Source organism: Salmo trutta, chromosome 3 (genome assembly GCF_901001165.1).
Source record: "Salmo trutta chromosome 3, fSalTru1.1, whole genome shotgun sequence".
NCBI lineage: Eukaryota > Metazoa > Chordata > Actinopteri > Salmoniformes > Salmonidae > Salmo > Salmo trutta.
The window spans coordinates 32,778,336-32,794,041 of NC_042959.1; the positions used below are offsets into that span (position 1 = coordinate 32,778,336).

The 15,706-nt window shown below is 43.7% G+C and overlaps 2 protein-coding genes across 2 annotated transcripts; both read left to right on the forward strand.

Annotated features, from left to right (window-relative positions):
• Nucleotides 1-397: 397 nt before the first annotated feature.
• On the forward strand, nucleotides 398-4,991 carry LOC115173357 (uncharacterized). Its single transcript, XM_029731367.1, has 10 exons — nucleotides 398-593; nucleotides 1,459-1,644; nucleotides 1,785-1,796; nucleotides 1,939-2,072; nucleotides 2,399-2,534; nucleotides 2,983-3,889; nucleotides 4,006-4,187; nucleotides 4,568-4,661; nucleotides 4,739-4,861; nucleotides 4,959-4,991. The coding sequence occupies exons 2-6, from the start codon at nucleotides 1,593-1,595 to the stop codon at nucleotides 3,276-3,278; spliced, it is 630 nt and encodes a 209-aa protein (XP_029587227.1). The 5' UTR covers nucleotides 398-593; nucleotides 1,459-1,592; the 3' UTR covers nucleotides 3,279-3,889; nucleotides 4,006-4,187; nucleotides 4,568-4,661; nucleotides 4,739-4,861; nucleotides 4,959-4,991.
• A 2,961-nt stretch (nucleotides 4,992-7,952) lies between these two features.
• Nucleotides 7,953-12,934, forward strand: LOC115173353 (pre-mRNA-processing factor 19-like). Its single transcript, XM_029731356.1, has 16 exons — nucleotides 7,953-8,154; nucleotides 8,370-8,519; nucleotides 8,697-8,773; nucleotides 8,885-9,026; nucleotides 9,142-9,215; nucleotides 9,338-9,403; nucleotides 9,548-9,589; nucleotides 9,725-9,799; nucleotides 9,931-10,006; nucleotides 10,120-10,229; nucleotides 10,474-10,629; nucleotides 10,803-10,872; nucleotides 10,968-11,141; nucleotides 11,229-11,311; nucleotides 11,441-11,546; nucleotides 11,735-12,934. Exons 1-16 carry the CDS (start codon nucleotides 8,136-8,138, stop codon nucleotides 11,830-11,832), a joined length of 1,518 nt encoding a protein of 505 aa, XP_029587216.1. The 5' UTR covers nucleotides 7,953-8,135; the 3' UTR covers nucleotides 11,833-12,934.
• Nucleotides 12,935-15,706: the final 2,772 nt, after the last annotated feature.

The following is a 15,706-nucleotide window of genomic DNA, read 5'->3' on the forward strand; positions in this document are numbered from 1 at the left end:
GCATGGTCAGCGTCATTGAGGAATTTCACTATTTTGAAGTAGTCAACTGGGTGGGACTTCCTATGGGTTAAAGAAGGATCACATAATTCCATCCAGGTCATCAGGAGGGATCACCCAATTAATTATACTTGTGAGCAAACATTCCATAACTGCAGGTGGCGGTATGCACCCTTTCAGTTTGTTTACCAACTCATAGAAGTAGTAGAATAATAACTTTTACGACTCCTGAGGGTTTCAAAGAGAGATGATAAGAGACAGAGACAGGAGGTACTGTATGTAAAGACGAGGCAAGCAGAGATAGGCGTCTCTCTCGCTCTCTCTTTGTTTGTGAGAGAGAGAGAGAGAGAGAGAGAGAGAGAGAGAGAGAGAGAGAGAGAGAGATATATACACACACACAGTAGTCCTACAGATGGCACTATACTCACCCATACAGATAATTGAAGCACTCAGCAATCCCAGGAGAAACATGATCTTCTTGAGCTAACTCTCCATAGACTGTAGCATAGAATAGTTGGGTCCTGGAACGCTTCACTTACAACAAGTAGCAGCAAAGGACGCAACCTCGCTCATGCGCATAGCAGACGAAGAAGCAGGTAATGATCTTAACGCTGCTATGATCATCCACTATATGGGCTTGCAATACATTTAATAATATAAAATAATAGTAGGCTATTGTGTTTTGCTGTCGTGCATAGGTGAGTGCAAATGTAGGCATATAATACATAATTTTCTCCATGTTGATTCCAATAAATATATTAAGTAAATAGCTAACTGTAAAACATGTTGTTGTGTGTTGTCGATAATAGCCTAATACAATATTATTTGAACAATTTTAGTATCACAGGCTGTGTGGAATTAGGAGCAATGCAATGTTCTAAATGGAGAGTATTAGCACCCGCTTGTGAAGTTGATTGATGGTGAAATGGTGTTTACTGGCTCGGTAATTGTGGGGAGTAGGACTGAATGACAATTATGTACAGTGGTGTTTTTAACTGACTGTAGGCTAGGCTACTAGTTCTGGTCGTGTAGTGGTGTTTTTCACTAATATTTCACAGTCGAAACTACTTATTGTTGTTAGGTGAAACTCCTGGACAATGATCCAATGGTCATCATTCACAAGAGATACATTTTTATTTTGAAGGATACAAGTGAGATTTAATTTGAACTATCTATAGCAGGGTTCCCCAAATGGCGGCCCGCGGGCCGAATTTGGCTCTCAGGTGATTTTATTTGGCCCCCCAAGTTTACTGGGCAAAAAACTGTAAAAACACCAGAAAATCAGCTTCAAGTCATTTTAATTTGGGAAATCTGTTCCCAAGTACTTCCATGCACAATAGAGACACGTGGTCATATACAAACGTAAGCAAGGTTTGAAATGATTGTTAGTCAAATATTATATATGTTTGGGCTTCTTGCGGTCTATTTGCAGTCTACAAATGATATGTAATTATGTTCCAGCCCCCAGACCATTGCTGAAGAAAGAATCTGCCTGTGGCTGAATCTAGTTGATGATACCTGATCTATAGTCTGCTGCCAACCCCCCTGACACAGTGGGTGTCTCTCTACAGCTGTCTTGGGTCTGTCCTCAGAACATGCACCTCTATATCCTAGTGAGTGCCCTTCTCAGCATCCCTGTCTCTTTGGGTGAGTTGGACTTTTTGCCGTTTTAGTATTATAGCATTTGCATCCAGTTGTAGATGGTTGTTTAACCTATGATTACTTTACAGTAGTAATATGTTGGAAGAATTTCATTTGACTCCCAATCTCTCTCTCTCTCCCCCTAGCTTTCTCTTTGGGTGGGTCCAATGTCGTCGTCGTTGTTGTTGTCTCGCAAAAAGTCACACATGGATTTGAAAAATTCTGTATTTTCTTTTGATAATGTCTGGCATTGTCCTCTCTCGTCCCATAACTCACTCTATTTGTCCCTCTCTTTTTCAGGTTGGAATGAAGACTTACAGATAGTGTGTTCTGGTCGAGAGTTCCGCCTGCCGGTCTACTCAGGCTCAAGAATCGTGACCTTTACCCCCAGCTACACACCAGGACAACTAAAAGTGCTTCTGGAGAACAACAATGTAGGTTGTGTGTGTGTTTGTGTGTGTGGGTTGGTTCTTCTATCCTTGTGGGGACCTCATATCCCCAAATGTCCCCACAAGGATAGTAAAACATTCTCCCTTGTTGGGACATTTCCTACATCCCCATGAGGAAAAAGGCTATTTTAAGCTTAGGCGTTAAGTTTAGGGTTATGGTTAGAATTAATGTAAGGGATGGGGGTTAGGTTCAGGGAAAATACGATTTTGAATGGAAATGAATTTTCGATCCCCACGAGGATAGAAGAACATAATGTGTGTTTACAGTGTGTGTGTGTTCTTCTATGCTAAGCACTATTGTGTGTTTGTAGTTGAAGGACCCGCGGTTTGAGTGGACGAAAGATAGGACGTTGCTGCTGAATGACGTCACACACCGTGACCAGGGGCTCTACTCTATCAAACTGTCCTCTGGATTCACCTATGAGACCGTTCGCCTCACTGTCTCAGGTACAGGGGCCCAGGGGCTCCCGAATGGTGCAGTGGTCGAAGGCACTGCATCTCAGTGCTAGAGGTGTCACTACAGACCCTGGTTTGAGTCCAGGCTGTATCACAAGCAGCCTTGATTGGGAGTCCCACAGGGCGGCGCACAGTTGGCCCAGCGTGGTTAGGGTTTGGCCGAGGTAGGCCGTCATTGTAAATAATAATTTGTTCTTAACTGACTTGCCTAGTTAAATAAAATAAAAAATATATTTTAAAAAACTCTGCCGCAGGGAATACATCTCTCCATTTCTTTGTCTATTTTTTTCTCTTTCTTGCTCTCTCTTATCTCTCTCTTTCTCTGTGATATTGTATAATGATTAATTGTATCTGTTGAAATTAAGTGTATGAACTTTGAAACATTGTATAACTCTCAAGATAATCTCTCTCTGTTTTGCTTTCTTTCACCCTTTCTCAGAATGTATAAAAACCTTCCGTCTGGGCTATGGGGAAACCTTTCAGCACAACATCCCTAAATATGGCTCCGTGCTGGAGTTCTCTCCCCGGGGCTCCCCCTCTGACTCCCAGACGGTATTACTGTGGAACCGGATGGACCCTGAGACCAGCGAGGCGAGCCGGGGGAGGCTAGGGTCAAGTGGGAGGGTCTGGGTGGCAGAGAGGGTGACCCAGGCAGACCAGGGAAACTACACCCTCCGAGACGAGAATGGGAAAGTAATCTCCCGCAGCAAGTTGACTGTCAATGGTGAGCACTAGAAAGATCAAAGAGATCTGGATGAAGGGGAGTTTGAAATGAAAAGGGAGATGGAGAGAGGGAGATGGGATCGGAGGCTAGGAGAGAAGAGATTGCGATATTAGATCTGACAAACGGTCAAAACTGACTCATAATCCAAACTGACTCTTAATTGTATCTGATTCTTTCATCCTGATGCCCCTCATCGTCCTCATGTCCCCTCCTTAATTTCTCCTTTTTCTTTTCCTTTACACTCTTTCCAATTCTCTCTCTCTCATTATCCCATGTGTGGGTGCAGGGCACAACTTCAATGTCACCCGCTTCTTCAAGGAGTCTCTAAACCTTCCCCTTTTTCTCCCTGTCCCTCATGTCCAACTCATTTTTACCCCATCCCTGCACCTCTCCAACCCCTCCAACGTGCCCCTTGAGTCCCGGTACTCTCGCCCCGTGCAGCTGATCAGGGATGGCCAGATTGTGGACCAGGACCCCCGGTACTGGGGCCTCCTTTCTCTGGGGAGAAACGGGACTGTCAACGAGGTGGTCATCACCAGGCTGAGTGCAAAGCATGATGGGATGTATGAGATCCGAGATCAGGGCGGCAACCTGGTGTCGTCCACCATTCTCCATGTGGTCGGTGAGTGACTGTGTGTGTGTGAGTGAGCAGGAGCTTTCCCCTTTACATGATGCAGAGATATCTTTCTTCAACTCCCCGCTCACTCACTCTTTCTCCCTTCCTTTTTCTCTCTCCAGATAAGACTGCTAGATGGAGAGCAGTCCTCAAGTCCATCAGTGTTCCTTTTGGCATGTTTGTGACTTTGGCTGGTTTCATCCTATTTATGAAGCGCTACCCTAACTGCAGCCTCACTATGATAATCAACGGCCTAAGAGGTCACCATACAACAGCATCTAACCATCAAAGAGTCAATGTCCAGGTGAGGGGATGTTCTGAATGAGCTTGACGGATGTAGAGTGAGAGATGTTTGTGAGCTTGGTAGGTAGAAGAAATATGGTGGGGTTATGAGTGGTTATTGGAGGGTTTGTGTGTGCGCAATGCAATGAGCCTGTTGTCATGGTACTATGTTGTCCATCCATTTCAACTGTGTGATGTTATAGAATTCTGCCAGAGTGTCAGAGTAAAAGTCCTTTGCGCCAGTTTGAATCTCCTCCTGCATCAGGTCCTTACACATTTAAATTGGGTCAATGGTCACATACAGTTTCATGCTTCTCTGTGGATTGTTAGTTTGTATCGCTGTGCGTTCCCCTGTCTACTCAATATTTATATTTACATAGTTGTTTTGTTTGTCATCTGCAGGACTACAGTCCACCCAGCCTCCAGCCCTCTGGCATTTAGTCATTCAAAGCAGATTGTAACGGCAAAAATATGGAGCCCCAGACCTACACATTCGGTAGGTAGACGGTGAAGTTGTAAATGTAGGCTCTTTTCACCATTATTATAGATTTCTATATTATGTGTCTTTCTCAGGGTTACATTCCTGTCGTGGACAGTGGACCACAGCCCTCCCCTGAGCCAGTGAGGACAGCGAGACAACAGGAGACCGATAGACTTAGAGTTGAGACTGCCACTACTCACACTCCTAGTGAAGAGGTAAATACACACACTGTTTCTATTTTCTGTCTCACAATGGACAATTAACTTATATTCTGCTCTTTCGTTTTGTCATTGACTCCCTCTCTCTTCTCAGGAGACTGCTGACAGAGAGAGGGAGATCTCCTTTCAAATCAAATCAAATCAAATTTATTTATATAGCCCTTCGTACATCAGCTGAAATCTCAAAGTGCTGTACAGAAACCCAGCCTAAAACCCCAAACAGCAAGCAATGCATGTGAAAGAAGCACGGTGGCTGGGAAAAACTCCCTAGGAAAAACTCCTGAGAAAGGCCAAAAACCTAGGAAGAAACCTAGAGAGGAACCAGGCTATGAGGGGTGGCCAGTCCTCTTCTGGCTGTGCCGGGTGGATATTATAACAGAACATGGTCAAGATGTTAAAATGTTCGTAAATGACCAGCATGGTCAAATAATAATAATCATAGTAATTGTCGAGGGTGCAACAAGCACGTCCGGTGAAACAGGTCAGGGTTCCGTAGCCCGCAGGCAGAACAGTTGAAACTGGAGCAGCAGCATGGCCAGGTGGACTGGGGACAGCAAGGAGTCATCATGCCAGGTAGTCCTGAGGCATGGTCCTAGGGCTCAGGTCCTCCGAGAGAAAGAAAGAAAGAAAGAGAGAAGAGAGAATTAGAGAGAGCATATTTACATTCACACAGGACACCGGATAAGACAAGAGAATACTCCAGATGTAACAGACTGACCCTAGCCCCCCGACACATAAACTACTGCAGCATAAATACTGGAGGCTGAGACAGGAGGGATCAGAAGACACTGTGGCCCCATCCGATGATACCCCCGGACAGGGCCAAACAGGCAGGATATAACCCCACCCACTTTGCCAAAGCACAGCCCCCACACCACTAGAGGGATATCTACAACCACCAACTTACCGTCCGAAGACAAGGCCGAGTATAGCCCACAAAGATCTCCGCCACGGCACAACCCAAGGGGGGGGCGCCAACCCAGACAGGAAGACCACGTCAGTGGCTCAACCTACTCAAGTGACGCACCCCTCCCATGGACGGCATGGAAGAACACCAGTAAGTCAGTGACTCAGCCCCTGTAAAAGGGTTAGAGGCAGAGAATCCCAGTGGGAAGAGGGGAACCGACAAGGCAGAGACAGCAAGGGCGGTTCGTTGCTCCAGCCTTTCCGTTCACCTTCACACTCCTGGGCCAGACTATACTTAATCATAGGACCTACTGAAGAGATAAGTCTTCAGTAAAGACTTAAAGGTTGAGACTGAGTCTGCGTCTCTCACATGGGTAGGCAGACCATTCCATAAAAATGGAGCTCTATAGGAGAAAGCCCTACCTCCAGCCGTTTGCTTAGAAATTCTAGGGACAATTAGGAGGCCTGCGTCTTGTGACCGTAGCGTACGTGTAGGTATGTACGGCAGGACCAAATCGGAAAGATAGGTAGGAGCAAGCCCATGTAATGCTTTGTAGGTTAGCAGTAAAACCTTGAAATCAGCCCTTGCCTTAACAGGAAGCCAGTGTAGGGAGGCTAGCACTGGAGTAATATGATCAAATTTTTTGGTTCTAGTCAGGATTCTAGCAGCCGTATTTAGCACTAACTGAAGTTTGTTTAGTGCTTTATCCAGGTAGCCGGAAAGTAGAGCATAGCAGTAGTCGAGCCTAGAAGTAACAAAAGCATGGATTAATTTTTCTGCGTCATTTTTGGACAGAAAGTTTCTGATTTTTGCAATGTTACGTAGATGGAAAAAAGCTGTCCTTGAAGCAGTCTTGATATGTTCTTCAAAAGAGAGATCAGGGTCCAGAGTAACGCCGAGGTCCTTCACAGTTTTATTTGAGACGACTGTACAACCATCCAGATTAATTGTCAGATTCAACAGAAGATCTCTTTGTTTCTTGGGACCTAGGACAAGCATCTCTGTTTTGTCCGAGTTTAAAAGTAGAAAATTTGCAGCCATCCACTTCCTTATGTCTGAAACACAGGCTTCTAGCGAGGGCAATTTTGGGGCTTCACCATGTTTCATTGAAATGTACAGCTGTGTGTCGTCCGCATAGCAGTGAAATTTAACATTATGTTTTCATTATGTTTCCTTTCCCATCGCTGGCACCTCAGACTGCCTCCACTCATCTGAAGACTGCTTTCAGTTCCAGATCAAGAAAGAGGGAGACAAGGAGAGCAAAGCAAAAGACTACTTCTCCACACTTCCACTGGACACAGATACCTTGGAGACTTGCAGCATCTACACTTCTGAAAAACTCAACTTCTTATAGAGCACAGAGAAGAGGAGTGAATGGAGGTAAAGAAAGAGTGGGAGGAGAGAAAATAGTGGAGGGCGATATGATTAAACTGTTCACGGGTGATTTTGTAATTATAGTGCCTTCACTTTCAGAACCCTATTTGGATCTGTTTGGGTATTGCGTATTACTTCATATCATTTCTTTATGATCATGTCATTATCATTCCTTTTAAGAATGAGATGAGCAATATCCTCCATTTTGGCATATCGCTCCTTTGTACAACTGGCATTGTAATGTTTCCAAAAAATCAACATGCCGATTACTTTGTGCTACCTACCTAGGAACCCTCAGGACCACACATTTAAACCTGTACTGTAAGCTATAGATGACTGTATATATGTGTGTAAATATATGGGAGTTATGTTAGGATGGAGAAGAGATGTCAACATTAAAGAGGAATTTTCAGATTTTGTAATATGGGAATTGCCTCTCAATTTAAAATCATATCTGCATGTGTTACCTACTATTAAACAAGTAAATTAACACAAAATAATACAAAATAAACTTTTATTAGATTACATATCTTTACATAAGATATACGTTCTTTGTGATTGCCATAAAATGGTGCACATGATTAAATTACTGTTACATTATTTCACCAGGTATTCACATTGTCATTGAGGTTTTATAGAATGGATTATAATATGTTTGAAGTCATATACTTTTCCCAATGTTTTGTGTATTAACGTATCATTGGCTTGTTCGTCAAGTAATGAATGAAGCTCGAGAAAATAAAACGAATTAAATCTAGTTATGAAAGTGTCGTAGTCATGACAGTGGGGGAACGAAGAAGAGCTAGCTTTGGAGGACTGATGCTATCCCAGCGTGCACTGTTTTCGAAGCGGCCAGCGTGCGAACTTGGCACAAAACAAAAATAAAGTAGGCACAATAGTTGCCTTTTAGGCAAGACTTTCAAGATAGCTTGCCATCAAGCGTGACACAAAAAAATCGTGTTTAGCTACAGAGGGACGTGCACTTGAAATATGTCTTTGGTTTGCGCAAGTAAGTTTAACATGCTTCTGAAGTTGAATGAGCTAGTTCGCTTACCTAGCACCCTGCTAGCTAACGTTAGTGTGGCGAGCTAGTAACTGATGCATTGTATTTGTAGTCTGTCACTTTTCTGCAACATGGTATTCATGGTGGCTTACTAGTTATATTATCTAGCCATGAAACAATAGCTAACAATTGTATGTATCCATTTATGTTACCCCACTTAGTTTCCAATGAGGTCCCGGAGCACCCTTGTGTGTCCCCGGTGTCTAACCAGGTGTTCGAGCGCCGACTGATCGAGAAGTTCATCGCAGAGAATGGCGTGGATCCCATGAATAGCCAACCACTGTCGGAAGAGCAACTTATCGATATTAAAGGTGAACAGGGCGGGGATAGACAGTTAACTTAATCGGTCGACTCGATTACACAAAGTATGTATTTATGTACTGATTTTAGTTTTGGCTTAGAAGGAAATCCTAAGTAGGTTCCATGTATTCGAAGAGATGTTTTCGTAATGGATTTGAATTAATGTTGTGCTGCCTTCTGTTGCCCAGTGTCTCATCCTATCCGACCAAAGGCTCCCTCTTCTACCAGTATCCCTGCCATACTCAAGGCTCTGCAAGATGAGTGGGTGAGTATCTAGGCAGACTGGTTTGTAGTCTACCCGTGGACAGTGTTATGACAGAATACTCTTCCTCTGTATTATTAAATCTTTCCCTTAATGTCTTCTGTCTCTTTCAAGGATGCAGTCATGTTGCACAGTTTCACTCTGAGGCAGCAGCTACAGACGACTCGCCAGGAGCTCTCTCACGCCCTCTACCAGCATGACGCAGCCTGCAGAGTCATTGCGCGTCTTACCAAGGAGGTCACTGCAGCCAGAGAGGGTAAGAGAGGGCCAAGGGATCTCTATAGTCTGAAGTCGCTTCCTCATCTTCTCTCATCATTCACTGACCTGTGAAGGCAAAATGCTTACTCTTTGCCCATTCTCCCATTCAACAGCCCTGGCCACACTCAAGCCCCAAGCCGGATTGTTGGCCCCTCAGGCTATGCCCGCCTCTCAGCCAGCCGCTGGGGTGAGTGATTAGTGCTGATTCCCATCCATCAAACAGGATTCCTGTCCATCAGAGATTGAGGATAGATGCTCTCTCTTTTCTAAGTATTCTTCTCTCTATTGTTTTGACTCACCCTTTCTCAGGGTTCTGGTGGGGAACCAATGGAGGTTAGTGTGCAGGTGGGAATGACTCCAGAGATCATCCAGAAGGTAAGAGCTAATTTCCTATTTTTCTTTTTACCCCCTGTGATTAGTGTTCTCATTACTCTGAGACCCTCTCAATATGGGAATGGATTTGTGATTCATTGAATTCTCATTAGTCTCTTTCCTGCTCCTCTACTGTTCTGTTTTCAGCTTCAAGATAAGGCTACTGTCCTTACCACAGAGAGAAAGAAGGTAAGACTTTCATTCAAGAAAATGTCTGTCGTGCGTTGTAGGCTTGCAGAGATGGATGATAAACCACTCAATCTTTTTAATAAACTTATTTTGTCCCTTATGTTTGCTCACTCCTCCCTTTCTCTCCCTAACCAGAGAGGAAAGACCGTGCCAGAGGAGCTGGTCAGGGCTGAGGATCTGAGCAAGTACCGCCAAGTAGCTTCCCACGCTGTGAGTACTACCATCTGTAGGACTGTAATAACCTGTAGTTGGGCTGACTGTGCTGCTTAGCACTACTATCTGAGGTTGCCCTTAACTGTCTGTCTGTCCATGTAGTGACCATGTTCTTTTGAATGTCACAGGGACTTCACAGTGCCAGTGTCCCAGGAATCCTGTGTATGGACCTCTGTCCTTCAGACACCAACAAAGTACTCACTGGTAAGCACCCCTGCTTTTTCTAACAGCTTTTTATTTTCTCTCCATCTCTTTTTCTTGCATATCTAAATAGAACTATCAATCAAATATAATTGATGACTATCTTGTGTTGAAAGGTGGGGCTGATAAGAATGTGGTGGTATTTGATAAGAAGGAGGAGCAGATCATTGCCACCCTCAAGGGTCACACCAAGAAGGTCACCTCTGTCATTTACCACCCCTCCCAGGTAACAGACCTGTCTATACACCTGTCTAGCTCCTAACATTTTATGGAAATTAACTCAATTATGCTTCATATGCTACTTTTCAACATTGTGTATACAGTGAAATTAAAATAAAGTTAAAAGATCAGTTGATTTGTGGTATCTATATACCCCGGTTTAAAATGTGTTGTAGTTTGTAAATCTCCATTGTCTAATTTCCTTCCTCACTTTAGTTTCTTTGTATTTTCCATCTTTCTTTCCTCTCCAGTCTGTGGTGTTCTCTGCCTCTCCAGACAGCACCATCCGGGTGTGGTCTGTTACTGGGGGCAACTGTATCCAGGTGGTGCGAGCGCACGAGGCGAGCGTGACCGGGCTGTCACTTCACGCAACCGGGGACTACCTTCTCAGCTCTTCCGAAGACCAGGTCAGTCCATTGTACTGGTAGAACACCTGAGTCCAGCATGTTGTTACAACTCCTGAGTCCACTGGTCCATTGAATAGAATGGCACCAGCAGCACTGTTGTCAATAGTAAATGTAATGGTACCTCTGTGTTGGTGGATGTATGTTAACACTGCATTCCTCTCTATCTTTCTCAGTACTGGGCCTTCTCGGATATCCAAACTGGCCAAGTCCTTACCAAAGTCACAGATGAGGCTGCTGGTGTTGGTAAGTGTGTTTGTGGTCAGGTCTATGCGTGTGGACACGAAAGATGGGTTACTATTTTTGGCTATGTCTCATATCCCACCCCCCCCCCTACTCAGCTCTGACTTGTGCTCAGTTCCACCCTGACGGTCTGATCTTCGGGACGGGAACTTCCGACTCCCAGATCAAGATCTGGGATCTGAAGGAGCGCACAAATGTGGCCAACTTCCCCGGCCACTCTGGCCCTGTCACCTCCATCGCCTTCTCTGAGAACGGATACTACCTGGCCACAGGTCAGTCGCTCTCCAACCTCACAAAAGTGTAAATAATGTTGGATTCCTCATGGATTCCCTGACCCAGTCTCTCGCTCTGTGCTCCAGGTGCCCAGGACAGCTCTGTGAAGCTGTGGGATCTGAGGAAACTGAAGAACTTCAAGACCATCGCCCTGGACAACAACTATGAGGTGATAATGAGAGTCTGTTAGCTACAGATATGGGTCAACTTCTCACTAATCAATTTAGCTCATTTACTGCAAATAACATGGTTGTTTCTTGCAGAGTTTTTCACTGGAATCTTATTCGCTCTCTCTCAGGTTAAGTCTCTGGTGTTTGATCAGAGCGGTACATACTTGGCTGTGGGTGGATCCGACATCAGGGTGTACATCTGCAAGCAGTGGTCGGAGGTCCTCAACTTCAGCGGTGAGAAAAACTGAACAGAATATTTAACTCAACTTTCATCAGACCTTGTGTGCTCACTGTACAAATCATACATACACATGGTTAGGAAAAACTCAGTGTCCTATTGCATGTGTCATGTTACACCGAGTCAACTTAAACACATATATATATATATATATTTTAAAACATTTTTCTTCCTCTTTTTCCAGACCATTCTGGCCTGGTGACCGGGGTGGCGTTCGGAGACAATGCTCAGTTCCTTTCCTCCGCTGGAATGGACAGAAGCCTCAAGTTCTACAGCCTGTAGATTAGTACAGACGGATGGCTAAAGTGAGAGAAAAGAGAGCGAGGATAACATTGGAGGGTTCTGGTTAGGCCTAATCTCGAATCTAGACCAGTGTGATCATTTTGACTCTGCTACACAGCTATCCGTTTTGAGAAATATGGACCGGTGACCAGGGCGTAGACGGTTGAATCCTTATGATGTATTTGATCTTGTATTGCTGAGATCAGAATCCCTATCCGAGGTGCGTTCAATAAGGGAAATAGCTTGCGAGCATTGGCTAATGTTAGCAACCGTATTCCATTTGTTTTGTGTTAGCCGCGACCGTCAGCTAACAGTCTGAGAATATAATGTACAGCGAACGTAAGTGTCTGTTTCTGGTCTAAACAGCTGCTAAAAATAATCAAGTGGCCATGTAGACTTTCTACTATATTTAGTAGGAGTAGGTAAGTCGTTTTCAGTTTGAATATTGTTGTTAAAAAGCCACAGTAATCTTTAAAAAATAATAATTGCTGTTTGATGTTTCACCGTAACATTTTGGAATGTTCATTCAAATCGTTCAACTGAAATTGTTACTCTGGTAGCAAGCCTTGTTTAACTCGCCTCTGGCCTAGGCAGGAGCTTTTTAGTCAGAGTTACCAGCAGATTATGAACTTAGCATTTTGAAAATTGACCTGTAGTTATTTAGGATCCCAGGGTGGGTGGAGGAATGGGTGCTACGGTATTTACTTTTCCCTTCATGTATTCTTCTTAAATCCCCTCCCTAAACTTCTCAGCTGTTGAAATATAATTTGTTTAACTGTTTTCACATTGTGTAAGCCAATTCTCTATATTGCTGTGTTTATTCAAAGGTCTCCTTTCCCTTCCACCCTTTTTACACCTCAATAAATCAAGTTATTTTTGTAGTAACAGCCAGCTATTTGCTTGATTAATGGAATGTATTGTATATGCCTCAAGTTGACATTTCAGCCTGTTTGTGGCACCAGTATGACTTTGATCCCAATAGACTGTGTGCTCTGCTTTGTACATGTCTCTATGGCAGGGTGGATTGGTCATCTAGCTGGTTGAAATTGACAATGTTTTATATATAAAAATAAAACAATGAAAAAGGTGACATGGCTGGATTAAAAAAAACAAATGGTGAGTAATTTCTCTGTTTATAATGAGCCTTTGTTTGATCGGTGAGCAATGGCAGGTGTGGTGATAAGGATGATTTGTCACCATAGCAGGTTAGGATAATTAACGTGGCTGGTTAGGAGAACTAATGTAGGAAGTTAGGTGAATTAGCTTAGCGGTTAGAGCTTTAGGCCAGTAACCAAAAGGTTGTTAGTTCAAATCCCCAAGGTGAAAAATCTGTCAGACTCCTCGAGCTGACAAGGTGAATCTGTCGCTGTGCCCTTGAGCAAGACCCTTAACCCTAATTGCTACTGGGTTACTGTTGATAATGGCTGACTGGCCGTGATCCCACTCTCTCCGAAGGTGCCTCGGGTAGTTGGGATTTGCAAAAAAACACATTTCCAATTCACACATGCGTATAATACCCACTTATACATGTGAAATAGGACAAATATAAGCACCCACCAAATATTATTAGCGTAGCAGGTTAGGAGAAGGAGGTTAAGGTCACCGGAAAAACATCCCCACTGCATGATGCTGCCATCACCGTGCTTCACTGTAGGGATGGTGCTAGGTTTCCTCCAGGCATAACGCTTGGCTTTCAGGCCAAAGAGTTCAATCTTGGTTTCATCAGACCAGAGAACCTTGTTTCTCGTGGTCAGTGTTCTTTTTAGATTCCTTTTTGGCATACTCCCAAGTGGGCTGTCGTGTGGCTTTTACTGAGGAGTGGCTTCCGTCTGGCCAATCTACCATAAAGGCCTGATTGGTGGAGTGCTGCAGAGATGGTTGTCCTTCTGGAAGGTTCTTCCATCTCCACAGAGGAACTCTGTAGCTCTGTCAGAGTGACCATTTGATTCTTGGTCACCTCCCTTGATTGCTCAGTTTGGCTGGGTGGCCAGCTCTAGGAAGTGTCTTGGTGGTTCCAAACTTTTTCCATTTAAGAATGATGGAAGTCGCTGTGTTCTTGGGGACCTTCAATGCTGCAGAAATGTTTAGGTACCCTTCCCCAGATCTGGGCCTCGACACAATCCTGTCTCGTAGCTCTACAGGCAATTCCTTTGATCTCATGGCTTGGTTTTTGCTCTGACATACACTGTCAACTGTGGGACCTTACATAGACAAGTGTGTGCCTTTCCAAATCATGTCCAATCAATTGAATTTACTACAGGTGGACACCAGGTTGTAGAAACATTTCAAGGATGATCAATGGAAACAGGATGAACCTGAGCTCAATTTTGAGTCTCGTAGCAAAGGGTCTGAATAGTTATGTAAATAAGGTTTTTTTTTTTTTAAATTTTTTTAATACATTTGCAAAAATTTCTAAAAATGATTTTTGCGTTGTCATTTTTATTTTATTTCACCTTTATTTAACCAGGTAGGCTAGTTGAGTCACGTCCTGACCAGCAGATGGAGCTGTTGTAGTAGTTTTGGGGTCAGGACGTGGCAGTCTTGTATGTGTGTGATTGTTCTGTGTTGGTCTTGTGACTCCTGATCAGGAACAGCTGGGGATCGTTGTTCCTGATTGGGAGTCATATATGTAGGAGTATGTTTGTCACTTGGTTTTTGTGGGTAGTTGTTTTTGCACTGCGTTGGTGAGCCTGCAAAACTGTTTAGTGTTGTGGGTATCATTTATTGTTTTGTCAAGTGGATGCTTTACTCTTTTTTTGTTAATTAAAATATGAGTATCCACAACTCCGCTGCATTTTGGTCTTCCCTGCAACACAACGAAGGATTTTGTGACAAGTTGAGAACAAGTTCACATTTGCAACTGCGACCTGGCCAAGATAAAGCATAGCAATTAGACACATGCAACAACACAGAGTTACACATGGAATAAACAAAACATAGTCAATAATACAGTAGAACAAAAGAACACAAAAAGTCTATACAGTGAGTGCAACTGGATAAGGGAGTTAAGGCAATAAATAGGCCATGGTGGCAAAGTAATTACAATATAGCAATTAAAGACTGGAATGGTAGATGTGCAGAAGATGAATGTGCAAGTAGAGATACTGGGGTGCAAAGGAGCAAGATAAATAAATACAGTATGGGGATGAGGTAGGTAGATAGATGGGCTGTTTACAGATGGGCTATGTACAGGTGCAGTGATCTGTGAGCTGCTCTGACAGCTGGTGCTTAAAGCTAGTGAGGGAGATACTTTTTCCCCCCACTGTATTTGATCTCCTATGTTTGCCCACTTACAAAGAAATGATCAGTCTATAATTTTAATGGTAGGTTTATTTGAACAGTGAGAGACAGAATAACAACAAAAATATCCAGAAAAACGCAAAAATGTTATAAAATGATTTGCATTTTAATGAGGGATATAAGTATTTGACCCCTCTGCAAAACAGGACTTAGTACTTGATGGCAAAACCCTTGTTGGCAATCACAGAGGTCAGACGTTTTTTGCAGTTGCCCACCAGGTTTGCACACATCTCAGGAGGGATTTTGTCCCACTCCTCTTTGCAGATCTTCTCCAAGTCATTAAGGTTTCGAGGCTGACGTTTGACAACTCGAACCTTCAGCTCCCTCCACAGATTTTCTATGGGATTAAGGTCTGGAGACTGGCTAGGCCACTCCAGGACCTTAATGTGCTTCTTCTTGAGCCACTCCTTTGTTGCCTTGGCCGTGTGTTTTGGGTCATTGTCATGCTGGAATACCCATCCACGACCCATTTTCAATTCCCTGGCTGAGGGAAGGAAGTTCTCACCCAAGATTTGACAGTACATGGCCCCGTCAAATGATGCGGTGAAGTTGTCCTGTCCCCTTAGCAGAAAAA